This window comes from Vulpes lagopus, chromosome 2 (genome assembly GCF_018345385.1).
Source record: "Vulpes lagopus strain Blue_001 chromosome 2, ASM1834538v1, whole genome shotgun sequence".
Classification (NCBI taxonomy): Eukaryota; Metazoa; Chordata; class Mammalia; order Carnivora; family Canidae; genus Vulpes; species Vulpes lagopus.
Genome location: NC_054825.1, coordinates 11,216,079 through 11,231,162, shown reverse-complemented (window position 1 = coordinate 11,231,162; position 15,084 = coordinate 11,216,079). Strand labels below are relative to the sequence as shown.

Sequence of the window (15,084 nt, the reverse complement as noted above, 5' to 3'; positions counted from 1 at the left end):
AGAGGCAGAGACACAGGCGGAGGGAGAAGCAGGCTCCATGCACCGGGAGCCCGATGTGGGATTCGATCCTGGGTCTCCAGGATCACGCCCTGGGCCAAAGGCAGGCGCCAAACCGCTGCGCCACCCAGGGATCCCAAGATTGCATTTTTAAAATGTCTTTCTTTTTAAAGATTTTATTTATTTTATTAGAAAGAGCATGAGTGGGGTGAGGAGCAGAAAGAGAAGCAGACTTCCTGCTGAGCAGGGAGCCTGGTGTGGAGTTTGATCCCAGGACTCTGGGATCATGACCTGAGCCGAAGGCAGGCTCTTAACTGCCTGTCACCCAGGTGCCCCATAAAATGTCTTTCTTTTTATTTTTTTTTTATTTTTTATTATTTTTTTTAAATTTTATTTTATTTATTTATGATAGGCACACAGTGAGAGAGAGAGAGAGAGGCAGAGACACAGCCAGAGGGAGAAGCAGGCTCCATGGACCGGGAGCCTGACGTGGGATTCGATCCCGAGTCTCCAGGATCGTGCCCTGGGCCAAAGGCAGGCGCCAAACCGCTGCGCCACCCAGGGATCCCTGTCTTTCTTTTTAGATATGAGCAAACTTGAGCATACTTTAGCAGATAAAGAGCAGATATTTCCTCACTTAACTGTGAAGGATCAGAGTATAGAAGGAGATTTGTGGAACGGGGGGCTCTATGTGGCCAGGACACTCACTGTGTGCCCCTCTCTGGGCTGGCCTTCTCCATGAACCTGGAGCCATGGGTATCATTGTCTATTGGCTCATCTCTTTAAAGCTTTATGACCACAGAGGAAAATAAGCCTCCCCTGGGGGTCCAGTTAGAAAAATTTACTTGATGTGGTTTTAGTTATGGGCCCATTTTGGCCAATTTGTACTGTTTGGGGAATGGAGCACAGGTATTGACCCAACCCAAGTCACATGCCACCCCCATTGTGGGTGGGCCACTGTGGGCAAGTAGGATCTGTTACCTAGAACGTTGTGGGGCAGTGTAAACAATAGCCTGTGTGCATCATTCATTGCCAGAAAGCCAAGAAACTGCTCAAGCAGGAAAAAAGAAAAAATATTATACTTTCCTTAGCCAGAACTAACTACTATGAACTGTTTGAACAAGGCCTTTTAGACTTTTTTAAAGCACGTATTTATGTATATGTTTTAACAAAAAATAGGAAAATACTCCATATAATGTTTTACCAAAACATTATACTGATGCTTTCAAACACTGAATTATGAATATATTCTTATGTCAGTACATAGTTCTCTCATTTGTAATGACTATTTTGTCTTACTGTTTGGAGAGATAATGATTTATTTTGTCATTTACTTATTGGATGTATTAGTTTGCTTGGGCTGCTGTTAACGGAGTATCACACACTGGGTGGCTTTAAACAACAGAAATTTATTGTCTCAGTTCTAGACGCAGGAAGTCCAGAGCGAGGTGTCAGTAGGGCCATGCTCCCTTTGAAGAAGGGAGAACCCTTCTTGGCCTCTACCGGCTTTTGGTGGGTTGCCAGGGGCTCCTTGGCTCCTAGATGCAACTCTCCAGACCCACATCTTCCCATGGCTGCTGCCTGTGTCTGCACCATCTCCCCTGTTAGTCTGTGTGGCCAGGTTTCCCTTTTTTATAACAACACCAATCATGTTGGATTAGGGTCCACCTAAATACCTTATTTTAAGCTGATTTGGTACATGTGTCTATTTTGTGGGGGACACAGTTCAACCCATAACATAGGATGTGTAGGGAGTTTCTAGTTTTTCACTTTTTTAAAGCATTCCAGTGATGAACACTTTTAAACCAGTTTTCTGTGCTCATTCTTTATTTCCTTCATTAAATAAGTAGAAGTGGGATAGGAGGTCCCAAGAATGTACACCTGAAAATTCTGGTAGTTACTTGTACTTGCCCCTGGAAAGGTTGTGCCAGTTTGGACACTTTATAGGATGGATCCCTCTCCTCTGTCCTCACCAACACTGGTGCTGCATTGTCCTTTACAGATAGATGGTGTTCTCACTTTTATCGCTTCCTTCTGAAGAAATGACTTTTTCATGAAAACAGAAGATTTTTACTTTTTTTTTTTTTTTTTTTTTTAGTATTTCATCTCTCTCTCTCTCTCTCTGATAACCATGTAGGAAAAAAGGTGTCTCATTGTCTTTCTGAGCATTAGAGAGCTTAGATGTTTTCTCCTATGTCTTCCAGGCATTTTTTCCTCCCTCAGGATCTCTGTCCTGAGATCAAGCCTCACATTGGGCTTCCTGCTCAGTGGGGAGCCTGCTTCTCCTTCTCCCTCTGCCTGCCACCCTGCCTATTTGTGCTTGCTTGCTCTCTCTCTGTATATAAATCAATCAAACCTTAAAAAAAAATAATGACAGTGATTATAAGCATTATAAGCCATACTTGAGTAGCATCATCTGTGTGGAGATGCTTTCAACTAAGCAGTTCCAGCTTGAACTTTTGAATTTTTTATTATATGACATTGGAATGATGATCTTTTATTTTTTTTTTATTCTTTCTAGGTTTCTGTTGTTTACAACTCATTAGACTTTGAACCAGAGATTTTCTTTGCCTTGGGATCTCCAATTGGTATGTTCCTCACTATTCGAGGAGTGGATAGGATAGATGAGAACTACAGGCTTCCTACGTGTAAAGGATTCTTCAATATTTATCATCCAGTGAGTGACTTGAATTACTTCCTATTTTGAAGAAGATAAAACATCTACATAGAAACACCAATATAGATAAATCATCCTAATAGATTTTCAGATTCTTTTTTCTTAGGAACTAATTCTGATTTTGATGTACATCCAGTTCTCTGTCCTAAGAGAGAATAGTCTGATACCAACCAATAAACTTTTCTGCCAGAAAGCCTTTGTTCAAGGAAATAATTCTGTTGCTTTGCTTGCAAAGTAGTTTTCCTCACAAACTTAGAAGTCGTCTTATAATTACCAGTAGGTGAATGACTTGTGGGGAAAAGAAAAATCAAAATCTCTGGTTTGCTAGTTATCCATTTTGTCATACAAGCTTTTCCAAAATTTCCAATTCTTCTCTTTACAGCTTGATCCAGTGGCTTATAGATTAGAGCCTATGATTGTTCCAGATTTGGACCTGAAAGCAGTTCTCATTCCACATCACAAAGGCAGAAAAAGACTTCATTTAGGTAAAAAGCAAATACTATAAAAGCTTGTTTCCTTCTTGTCATTTTGTAATCTGTTAGTCCTAATGAAGTATGTTTTTCCTGTCACTTGTAATTGAACTGTGAAAATCTTAACACCAGGTCCTTTCTGACAAAATTAATTTTATTTAAGAGCCTGCTGTGTTTAGAGCCTGTTTATTAAATGTTCAGAAGAGCTATAAAGTTTTGAGTGAGTTGCTTCTCCTTGAATATTTTGTTCTAGATGCAACGTTCTGATGGTTGAAATACTTAGGAATGGGGGATTTTGGTAATAAAGTGATGAGATATACCTATAGATTTTGATAGAATTTGGCCATAGTTTTTGGAGTTGGGAAGCAGAGTAACACTTGAACTAAGGACCAACAAGACATAAACTTGATGCTAAGTCAACTGAGCTGTTACTTCCTTGCTAAATAGATAAACTTTTCCAATTAAAAACATTCATTAAACGTAATGGATCAGCAAGAATCCAAATGGGGTTTAGGTTTCTCTTATGCCTGTTAATGGTGTGTATCATCCAGGGGCTTAAAGGTTTGGGTGGAAGGGATGGGAGTGCACTGGAGAAGAGGGGGTATGTGATCATGCCCTTTTATTTAAAATTGGATTTTCTTTCTTTTTTTTTCTTACATCATTTTTAAAAAAATATTTAACCATTTTGGGATTAAAATGGGAAATTTGATACATACCTTAAAATCAAAAGGATTTATTAGACAAAAGTAGGAAAAGTGAAGGGGCAGAGGTTTCTTCATTTTTAAATCAGAGGTTTATATTGTGGTTATATTAGAATCTCAAATTCTCAAAACCATTTTACCATTACAGATAAGAAAAGCAGTCATCTTTTTTATCTTGTGGGCCCATTTTTTTTAACTTACAGAAAAAAGCACATGAACGTGTCTACATTTTTATAGTATTTGAGCTCTTCCTTCCCTCTTCTTTTTTTTTTTTTTTCCTTTTGTCGAGAGAGGGAATTTATACAGTTTGCCTGGATTAGCTTTGGTTATTAAAAAAGATGACAGAATAAGCCTCTATAAAACATTTTAATATGTTGAGAGTTCTTGGGTGAGAAACTCTGTTTGGCGTTTAAGAGAGGATTCATCCAGTCTGAGAAGAGTGTCAACTTTTAATTTTTGTGGCACAGAATTTCACCTTGTGACTAATTAACTTGATGTGTCATCTTCATCTCTTTAGAGTTGAAAGACAGTCTCTCTCGTATGGGATCTGATTTGAAGCAGGGTTTTATTAGCTCCCTGAAAAGCGCTTGGCAGACATTAAATGAATTTGCCCGCGCTCACACCTCTTCAACTCAGCTGCAAGAAGAACTGGAAAAAGTGGCCAATCAAATTAAAGAAGAAGAAGAAAAACAAGTAGTTGAAGGTAAATTTGGCATTTGAGGCATTTTCTAGTACAAATGTTATTTGTAAACATAATGAATTATTTGTATACATTATGAATTATTTAATGATGCTTTTCCATTCTGGTCTTTTTTGTTAAAATATGGAGGTTGTTTTTTTTTTTTTTTATAAAGGAAAATCTGTTGTGATAAACTGTACTTCAACATGGATGCCATTCTTTTTCCAGGGTTTTGCCTGATAGTTAGTTGCTGGACTTTTTACTCTGCAATCTTGTTTTTGTTGAGATTCCTAAGGCCAGAGTGGAATATCAGAGTTGAGAGCAAAGCTTGTATTCAGGCTATTTATTTATTTATTTATTTATTTTTTGTATTCAGGCATTTTAAAGACCCACTGTGAGAAAATATCTTCTGGTGTTGTCTACCTTTGTCGTCTTATTATAGACTTTATCTGAATTGTCAGGTCATTGTGCCATGATGTTTTTGACTCTTTTCAGATTCTAATTCTGTTTCCTTTCTTTCTACAATGCTCTCTCACCCCTTTTCTTCAAAACTGTCAGCTCGTTGGCTCTTTCTCCTCTCTCGGGTAACCAGCCCCTCTTCCTTCTCCTGGCTCTTTGGAGGAATGGGAAGTGAGCCTGGTATCTCCCCAGGTTGCTACGTGTGTCAAGCGATATTCTCTTGAGCCCAGAAAGTCAGCTAAAGTCAAAGGATAATGATTAAGTGATTGACTTTGATATTGAAATGGTTTAAATTTTAGCAGAAAAGATTGTTGAAAGTCCAGATTTTTCCAAGGATGAGGACTACTTAGGAAAGGTTGGAATGCTAAACGGAGGCCGCCGAATTGACTACGTTCTTCAAGAAAAGCCAATAGAGAGTTTTAATGAATATCTTTTCGCTCTTCAGAGTCATTTGTGCTATTGGTAAGTAGTTTCTTCTTTGATAACATTCACGTGGCCTGTAGGTGCTGGCGTATACAGCAGTTTTAGGGGAGACTCTTTTGCTGATTTATCGCTTACGATGAAATACTAATTTCAATGGCCATATATTCAAAATCCGTATTTTCCCCCATTATTTTATTATCCACAAGATGGCAGTGTGTCATTTGCCTTTTACCAAAGGACTTTAGTACGGGCACACTGATTTTTGTAGGGGTACCTTTCACAGAATGGAAGTGGTAGGAACTTTGAAAAGCCATCCTTTCATATATCCCCTGTCACCATGGAGAATTGCAACACAGCTGTTTTGTAGCTGGTCAGTATCCATCCAGTTTTTAAGGACAGCTTTAAGACTATACTACCTTATTTTCATTTGCCTTTCTTAGGTAGGGTTGAATAAAACAAAAGCTGCGTTTTCCACAGGTATGCACCGGTATGCATAGAGGTTAATTTCTACTAATGGTCTCCAAAGTAAACATGTTCTTTTCTTTGTGATAGGGAATCTGAAGATACTGCCCTGTTGTTACTTAAAGAAATTTATCGAACAATGAACATTAGTCCAGAACAGCCCCAGCATTGATTGGACTTCAGCCTCACTGTGTGAGTTTATCTTTATTGTGTGCGTACAATCTGAATGTTTCATTCTAAAATCTTTTTTTTGTTGTTAGGTTTTTTTTGTTTTTTTTTTTTTAAGTAATCTCTGCATCCAACATGGGACTAGAACTCATGACCCTGAGATCAAGAGTCACAGGCTCCACTCACTGAACCAGTCAGAGGCCCCTCTGAAGTCTTTTTTATAGTGTTGAAGTTGACTATAATTTTCTCTTTTTTCTGTTTCTTCCTGGTGTTTGTTTTTTTTTTTTTTTCTTTTTAAAAAAATTCAGAATAGAGATGTTAAGGAGGGGAATTGGTTTGCAATCTACATTTTTGATATGTTAACAGTTTTCTTTCTAATTCCGTCTGCTTTTATTTGAGTTCTTTTATTTTTGGTTTCTTTCTACAAGATATTCCTAGGAATATCAGCTAGGAATTCCTTTGGTTGTAGAAACAGAACCTGACTCACAGTACCTTAAATGAATAGAGGTTTATTTTTCTTGTGTAATGGGAAGAGTTCATGTGTTATGCCCACATTGTTGGCATCTTTTTACCTATATGTGGCTCTTACTCCATAATTACAAGACAGCTGCTGCAGTTCCAGGCACTGTGTGTACGTTCAAGACAAGAATCAGGAGGAAAGGACATTGGCAGTTATATCTGTTCCTTTTAATTAAGAAAGCAAAAATGTGTCCCAAAATTCACTCATGCCTATTGACTAAGCTTGTGCCACATATTCCATGTCTCCTCCAAACCCAGGCTCCAGGGAGGATTGTAAAAGCAATGTTTTATGCACCCCAGTCTTTATAGAGGGAAGGAATAGAGAGGGGGCAAACCTATGATGAATGAGCCAACCTGCGAGCCAGACACACTGCATTTCTGTCTTCCTGAGACCCCTGACCCCTCTTCTTCCTTGCTAGATTATTATTAAAAATTTTTTATTTAAATTTTAGTTAACATACAGTGCAATATTGGCTTTAGGAATAGAATTCTGTAATTTACTGCTGACATACAGTACCCAGTGCTCATCGTAACAAGTGCCCTCTTTAATACCCATCAGCCATCTAACCCATCCCCATCTGCCTGAGTCCATCAATCCTCAGTTTGCAAATGGTGAGATTTCATTCTTTTGGGTGACTGAGTAATATTCCATTGTATACATATACCTCATCATCTTTAACCCTTCATCAGTCCATCACATTTGGTTGGGCTCTCTCCATAATTTGGTTATTGTGGATGGTGCTGCTATAACCATCATGGTACATATACCCCTTCAAATCTGTATTTTTATATCCTTTGGGTAAATACCTAGTAGAACAATTGCTGGATGGTAGGGTAGTTCTATTTTTAGTTTTTTGAGGAACCTCGGTGCTATTCTCCAGAGTGGCCATACCAGTTTGCATTCCTACCAGCAATGCAAGAGAATACCCCTTTCTCCGTATCCTCACCAACAGCTGTTGTTTCTTATATTGTTAATTTTAGCCATTCTGACAGGTGTATGGTGGTAGCTCATCATCCTCACTAGATTATGCATCACTTAAAAGAATAGGTAGTGTGTTTTTTAAACAGAAATTTTAGGGCAGCCTGGGTGGCTCAGCAGTTTAGCGCTGCCTTCAGCCCAGGGTGTGATCCTGGAGACCTGGGATCGAGTCCCACATTGGGCTCCCTGCATGGCTCCCTCCTTCTGCCTGTGTCTCTGCCTCTCTCTCTCTCTCTCTCTCTGTCTGTCTCTCATGAATAAATAAATGGAATCTTAAGAAAAAAAAAGAAATTTTAAAGCCTTTAAAGCGTTAAATACAAGTGGTTGAGCTCTAAACTGTGAACTCAAAAGTAGTTCCTGGCACTTTTGAATTTTCTAATAATAAATGTTAAGTTCAGCCTCCACCTTCTTATTTTGGTGAGATAACCACTTTCAGTAGGGTTTCCTTAGATTTCCCTGTGCATGTCTCATCAAATGTGTGTGCAGGTAAAAACAAAGATATCATTTGACAGTATTGTTTTGCAACTTGATATTTTCTTTTTTTTTTTTTTTAAAGATTTCATTTATTTATTATTCATCAGAGAGAGAGAGAGAGAGAGAGAGAGATAGAAAGGCAGAGGGAGAAGCAGGCTCCATGCAGGGAGCCCGATGTGGGACTCGATCTCGGGTCTCCAGGATCACACCCTGGGCTAAAAGTGGCACTAAGCCACTGAGCCACCAGGGCTGCCTGCAACTTGATATTTTCTATCAGCCTTCTAACTTGTATGCTTTTCCTTATTAACTTGTATCTTTTTCATTCTCTTCCATGGCTACATAGTAATCTATTGTGTGGTTATAGTCCATCTTATTTAGCCAATTTCCCACTAATGTGCACTTAGCTCATTTCTTAATTTATATTAGGGGATGTTAGTACAGAGTGGGTAAGAGATATGAAAAGCCATTTTGCAGCCAGTCTCTTTATACAGTTTTATCAGTTCTCACCATTTCTGACATTACAGTACTAAAATAAAGGTAATGTCAGAAGCTACTCCAGTTCAGATGTTCAATTATAAAATAGTCTCTCATTTGTTTCGCAAATATTTATTTGGTACTTAACTATATGCCAGGCACCAGTTTTTGTGTTGGTGATAAGTGGAAAATAAGATAGCATTCTCACCTTTAAAGAATTTACCCCCACTGGGAAGAGATGAATAGTAAACCTGTGCTCTGATCCATAAGTAAATTTCAGATATTGATAGGTCTTGTGGAGATAAAAATAGGAAGATGTGAGTGCTGGGTTGCTTCTGGGGAAGACAATGGATGATGACATTGGAGTTGAAATTTGAAAGATGAGAGGGAGGTAGACTCTAAGGGTATGAGGAAAACGATCCAAGCAGAAGGAAGGGAAGCTGCAGAGATCATGAGATGGGAACAGACATGTCACCTTTGAAGAACAGTAAGCAGACCAGTATGACTGGGGGTAATAAATGAAGGGGAACACGAGAGGAGTCAGAGGTGGGTAGGCCTGATTATGAGGGAGCTGGTAAGATCTTTGCATTTTACTGAGTGTGATGGAAACATGGAAGTTTTAACGGGAGGAACGATATGACTTGGCTTAGACTTCAGAAGGAAAGCCTTGGGTGCTGGGTGGAGGGCAGAGTGTTGAGCAAGGAGGGAGGGAGGGAGAATAGTTAAGAGCCTGGTGGTGGTGCTGATGAGGGCTCCAGTGGTAGGGATATTGCGAGATGATTGAATGCAGATCTGTTTTGGAGGGAGTGAAGCCAGGGACTTCAGATAAATTCATCATGAGGGAGGAAGGAAAGAAGTTGAAGATGACTCAGGATTTTTTTTTTTTTTTTTTTTTTTTTTGACTCAGGATTTTGATGTGAGCAACTGGGTGGATTGTAGTACCTTTTCCTGAGAAGGCTTGTGGACATATCAGGGTTTTTTGTGGGGTGTAGGGGATGGAGGAATCAATAGTTCTGTTAAGTCAGTAGTTGATGTTCTGAAGCTAATGGCCTGAAGCTCGGAAGAAAGTTCAGACCTAAAAAAAATGATGACTTTAAAATCAGTCATCAGCATATATGTGGCCATTTGAAGCCAGAAACGGGATGAGATCACCTTGGAGTGTGTAGGTGGAGAAGAGAAGTCATCTGGTAAAGGAGGAACCATTGAAGTGAAAGAAGATTCGGGAGCTTGTGGTCTCAGGGAAGCTGAGAGAAGATTGCTTCAAAAGAGAGTAGTCAGCAGTGTCCAGTGCTGCTGACAGAGAGGTCAAGGAAGAGGAGGACCAAGACTTGGCCATTGGCTTGAGGCAAACGTAGTACATCATTGGTGACCTTGATTAAACAAAGGTGTTTTCATGTCATGGCAGAGGTAAAGTGGGTTGAGGAGATGTAAAGGATCAGAGAGGAAAGAGTTTTTTGCTGTGAAAGGTAATAGAAATAAGACTTGGGGACATTTTATAATATTAAGGTGTGTTTGTTTGCTACTGAGAATGACCCAGTATTGGGGGATGAAATTGATAAGGCAAGAGCAAAAGGGAATAATTGTGGAGGGAAATATTTGAAAAGGCAGTGTGGGAAAGGGTCAAGGCCAAGTGAAGTGTTTAGCCTTAGAAAAGAATCAGGGATGCATCAAACCTAGTAGCAGATGAAAGTGGGGAGTGTAGGCACTGATACGGATAGGCGGTGACATTGGTGCCTTCAAGGATCCTCTTTCCTCTAGGGGAGGATGGACAGTAAATAAAGGATTGCAGTGTGCCAGATGGTAAAATAGAGCAGCAGAGAGGGAGCAACTTGGGATGGGACAAGTTCTGTATAAGATGGTGAGGGACACTTCTCACTGATAATGTGTCATTGAAGCAAGTGAGACAAGTGGGTATCTGTGGAAAGATCATTTCAGACACAGGGATGTAGATATATCAGAATATAAGAGCTGTCTCATTCTTTGTAATGGTCATGTAGTATCCCATTGACTGCTACAGTATTTTTGTTTTTTAGCCAGTTCTTTGTTGATGGGCATTTAGGTTATTCTGATCTAGTATAAACAATGCTCTAGTGATATATTTAATAGTTGCATTATATTCTATTTTGTAGTCCTAATTATTAAAATAGTTATCTACTATTGTTGGGTGTTTGGATGTTTTTCCAACTTTATTATAAATCTGACATGTAAAAAAAAAATAAATCTGACATGTAGTTGCATATACCTTTTGCACATATCTGTTTGGGAGAAATTCCTACATGTAGCATTGTTGGATCTAAGAGTATTGTACATTTTCAAAGGATTTTGATCTATATCTGTTGCTAAATTGCATTTCAGAAAGGTTGCTCAATTTTCATGTCTATATAAGTGCTGGTTTTTCTGTATCCTTGCCAACACTGGATATTACAATTTTTAAAAATTTTGCTGATTTGATAGCTACAAATTGTTATCATTGTTTTATTTTATTTTATTTTTTTATTTTTTATTTTTTTTTAAAATTGGTGTTCTTGTTTTTTTTATTTTTTATTTATTTTTTTTTTAAATTTTTATTTATTTATGATAGTCACACAGTGAGAGAGAGAGGCAGAGACACAGGCAGAGGGAGAAGCAGGCTCCACGCACCAGGAGCCCGACGTGGGATTTGATCCCGGGTCTCCAGGATCGCGCCCTGGGCCAAAGGCAGGCGCTAAACCGCTGCGCCACCCAGGGATCCCTGTTATCATTGTTTTAAAACGTGTATATTTCTGTCACTAGTGAAAATGGAGCATTTTTGGTATATTTCATTGGGCATTTGTCTTTTTAATATTTTTTTAAATTTAAATTCAGTTTGCCAACATATAGTATAAATCAGTGCTCATCCCATCAAGTGCCCTCCTTCATTTGTCTTTCTTGTCAGTTGCCTAGCCTTGGCCTTTGAGCAAAAGGTATGGAGGTGTGGTGTAAGGTATTTTGTTTCTAACTGATTTATAGTTGTGATATTTTAAGGATATTCATCCTTTGTCACTGTAGAGTTGTTTTCCAGTTTGACATTTGCCTTTTATTTTTGCTTAGGCCTTGGCTTTTGGGGGGCTAGATGGGTGGAGAGCATGTTTTAAAAACAAGTCGGCCAGTCTTCTGAGATTATCATTTCAGTATTATGTTTAATTTTTTTGTTCTTAAACAATTTTGTTATTCACTCAACTTTATAGTTTAGAAGAATAGAGAGGGATTTAATTTTTTCTTAGTTTCTTTTGCCCTGTGCCATATATTGAAATGTACCCTTTGGTCACATGATGGGTCTCTGATATGCTGTTGTTTGACATTTTTATTATATGCCCAGTATTCTTTTTTTTTTTTTTTTTGATGAGAAAATTGATTTTTAAAAAAATCTTAATTCCAATGTAGTTAACATACGGTGTTAAATTTCAGGGGTGCAACACAGTGATTCAATACTTCCATATATAACTCAGAGCTAATCACAAGAAGTATACCCAGTATTTGTTTTTGAGGCTTTTGTACATCTCTTCCATTGACTTATGTATCTGCCAACCATATTTCACTGATTTCAAGTCCTATAAATTCCACATTTTATCTTTAAATTTGGACTGTATCTTCTAAACAGCTGTTGCTTGGATGGCAGTTGAGTTCTTCCCAAGATGGTTTGCATTTTTTTCTGCCATTTACTAAGGCAGTGCTATCAACCTGAGTCTGCTTAAGCTAATTTCTCTGCTTGAGATATTTTGGACTATGTTGCCAGTGTGAATTCAGACCACAAAACTTGTAGGCTTATAGAGCTGGGGGACCAGTTCAAATATCAAGGAATATTTTTTCCTCCTCTTACCATTGTCAAGGAAGAAGTGTGCAGACTTCTTTGCTGTGCCCTTGTAGATGAAGGGTTATTTTTCTTTACCTCTCACTTGAGGCTGTAGCCATCTAGTATCCCCACTTTTTGTGGTTTCTGTCTCCTTTTAGACTCTGTATCCTGAGTATCCTTTCTCGTTTCTGTGTGGTTACAAAAAATAGCGGTCTTACATTTGATGGTGTCTTACATTTAGTGAAATATGGTGTTTTGGTGATTGTAACTTGATAGATTTTACTGTCTGGTAGTGCAGGGACTTAATATACCAGGAGTCCTGGCTCTCGTTCCAAGTGAATTTTGTAATGACATAAGTTCCCCTGACAGTTTCTTTCTGCAAGACAAAACAAAACAAAACAAAACCCAAACAATGTAGTTCTCAGATTTTAATAATCACCTAACAGGAAAAACTTAAGAAACTTTCATTTCACACCTAATTTATTCACTGTTCATTGTTTTGTCTCTTCTTACACTTGATTATAAAATATGGGTGGGAACTTAATTAAGTTCCTGATACTGTTTTAAAACTATAAAATTAGGGCGGCAGCCTTGGTGGCTCAGTGGTTTAGCCCCGCCTTTGGCCCAGGGTGTGATACTGTAGACCCTGGATCGAGTCCCACGTTGGGCTCCCTGCATGGAGCCTGCTTCTCCCTCTGCCTGTGTCTCTGCCTGTCTCTCGCTCTGTGTGTCTCTCATGAATAAATAAATAAAATCTTTAAAAAAAATAATAAAACTATAAAATTATTAATTTAGAATATCGACAGTTCTCTACGTGGTTCATTTAAGTGTAGAGCATTTCTGTTGAATAATTCTTCTATGTGTATCTCCTCGATTCCTTTTTAGAATTGTTCTTTTTTTAAAATATTTTATTTATTTATTCATGAGAGACACAGAGAGAGAGGCAGAGACACAGGCAGAGGGAGAAGCAGGCTCCATGCAGGGAGCCCGACGTGTGGGACTCTATCCTGGGTCTCCGGGATCATGCCCTGGGCTGAAGGCAGACACTAACCTACTGAGCCATCCAGAGATCCTCTAGAATTGTTCTTTAAAAAGCCTCACATGACCTTCACAGAAATTTTTTCTTTTACTTTCTGTACTCATTTCGTTCTGAAGATCTCCCATGCCCATTAGTCTCACCGGATGCTCTCTGCACCCTCTGTCCCTTCAGAAGCCACAAGGCCTTGTGCTCACTGGCTGTGTTCTTCGGAGGCGGCCAACAGTGCAGATGTGGCAGTGCTGAGTGCCCGATGGAATATTGTCTTCCCTTAGGAAGGAACAGCAGTGCTTTTGTGTTTTATTACTATAAGTTTGCAAATCTCACCAACGATTCTGTTTTTCTTTTAAAGACTTTCTTGTCTTTCCAGAAAGTCAGAGTAGAAATTACATTGCTGAGTCAACCTTCAGAGGACATTCCCAGTTTGCTCCCGTGATGGATGATGGAAAAGCAGTTCATCAGCATTTACTCGGGAAGAATTCTCACAAGTAAGAAGTCACTTAAAAGAAAACATACAGAACAGAAAGACAATGAAGAAAATCAGTACCACATGTGGACAGTATAGATAAGAAAACATAATTTTTCAAATGATGCGATTAAAATTTCCTCCGATCAGTTTAGTTGTACGGCTGTCAAAGCGACGCGTGATACCAATGAAGACATATTTGTGGCATGCAGGCGGTTATTTCTGTTTCTTAAAAAGCTATTGCCAATGGGCTATTAAACTTGCATTTTTAAAAATTAATGTAGTATGTTCTTTTTTTCAAGTATGGACTTCTTGAGAAACTGTAGTAGTAAGATTTTCCAAAAATTTATGTTCTATTTTTAAATGTGAGTTGTAGTTCTCCGAGCTGCTTTACCACGGAATCATCTGTATCTAAGAGGAAGTAGCCAAGATTGCTTATATTCCAAGCTGAATCTGAGGTTTTATGAAGCCTTTCAAGCACTCACTCAGTGCGTAGTTGTGCAAGTGAAATGTTCCTGCAGCACGGAAGTCCTTGACATGCTCTCCTGGCACATCCATGTCCAGCAGAGGGGGGGCAAATGGGAGGCTTCCCATTTTGTCATCTGAGGTAGCTGCACAGCTGCCTCGTTGCTAAACTTTTAATTAATGTGAGAACCAAAGTAGAGTTTCTTGGGTTTTTTTCCTTTGTATTAATTTCACTTATACCAAAGTGTTTCAAAGTATGAAATGTATTGCTTCTAGACTATAAATCTACTTCTTGAAAAGACTGTTCTGTAATATTCCACTTTGTTTTACTATAACTTCAAATTATCTTAAATATTTTCCTAATACTACATGGGAATGCTGATTTTTCTTCTTTTGTTATGCAGTAGAAACATTTTACACTGTCTATTACATAGTTCTCATGGAACATAGAATTTTTTGAAAGCAACATGATACACATTTTTTTGTGTATATATTCTAATTAGTGTGAATAAAATAGCAACTGCATTTTTAAAAAGCAGCAAACGTCTGTTTTTTTCTTCTTCCTTGAATATTTCTGTGATTTCAGCATTTATTGACTTTTCATTGTGAGTACCTGCTGTATGTATTTAATTCATAGCATTTACTCCTAATAATAGAAGTAGGACAGAACCGTTTTAGAGCTGCAAGTGATCGCAGGTAGCATAAATTCCTTCCAACCACCTCTTTCTGCAGCTGAGGACATGACACTGCATGCCTTTCTCTGCAGATCTAGTGGCAGATTGGGGCTGGAATACACTTTCACTGACTCCTCTTGGCCTTTATGT

General features: G+C 38.5%; 1 protein-coding gene across 1 annotated transcript in view; it reads left to right on the top strand.

The window, feature by feature from the left end:
* LOC121485230 (SEC23 interacting protein) overlaps positions 1 to 14,074 on the top strand; it is a 39,862-nt gene extending 25,788 nt beyond the window's left edge. The window contains 6 exon segments of the mRNA XM_041745357.1: positions 2,519 to 2,674; positions 3,057 to 3,159; positions 4,363 to 4,548; positions 5,283 to 5,445; positions 5,959 to 6,060; positions 13,682 to 14,074. Of these exon segments, the coding sequence (XP_041601291.1) occupies positions 2,519 to 2,674; positions 3,057 to 3,159; positions 4,363 to 4,548; positions 5,283 to 5,445; positions 5,959 to 6,040 (690 nt within the window). The 3' untranslated portion in view covers positions 6,041 to 6,060; positions 13,682 to 14,074.
* The last annotated feature ends 1,010 nt before the right edge of the window (positions 14,075 to 15,084 follow it).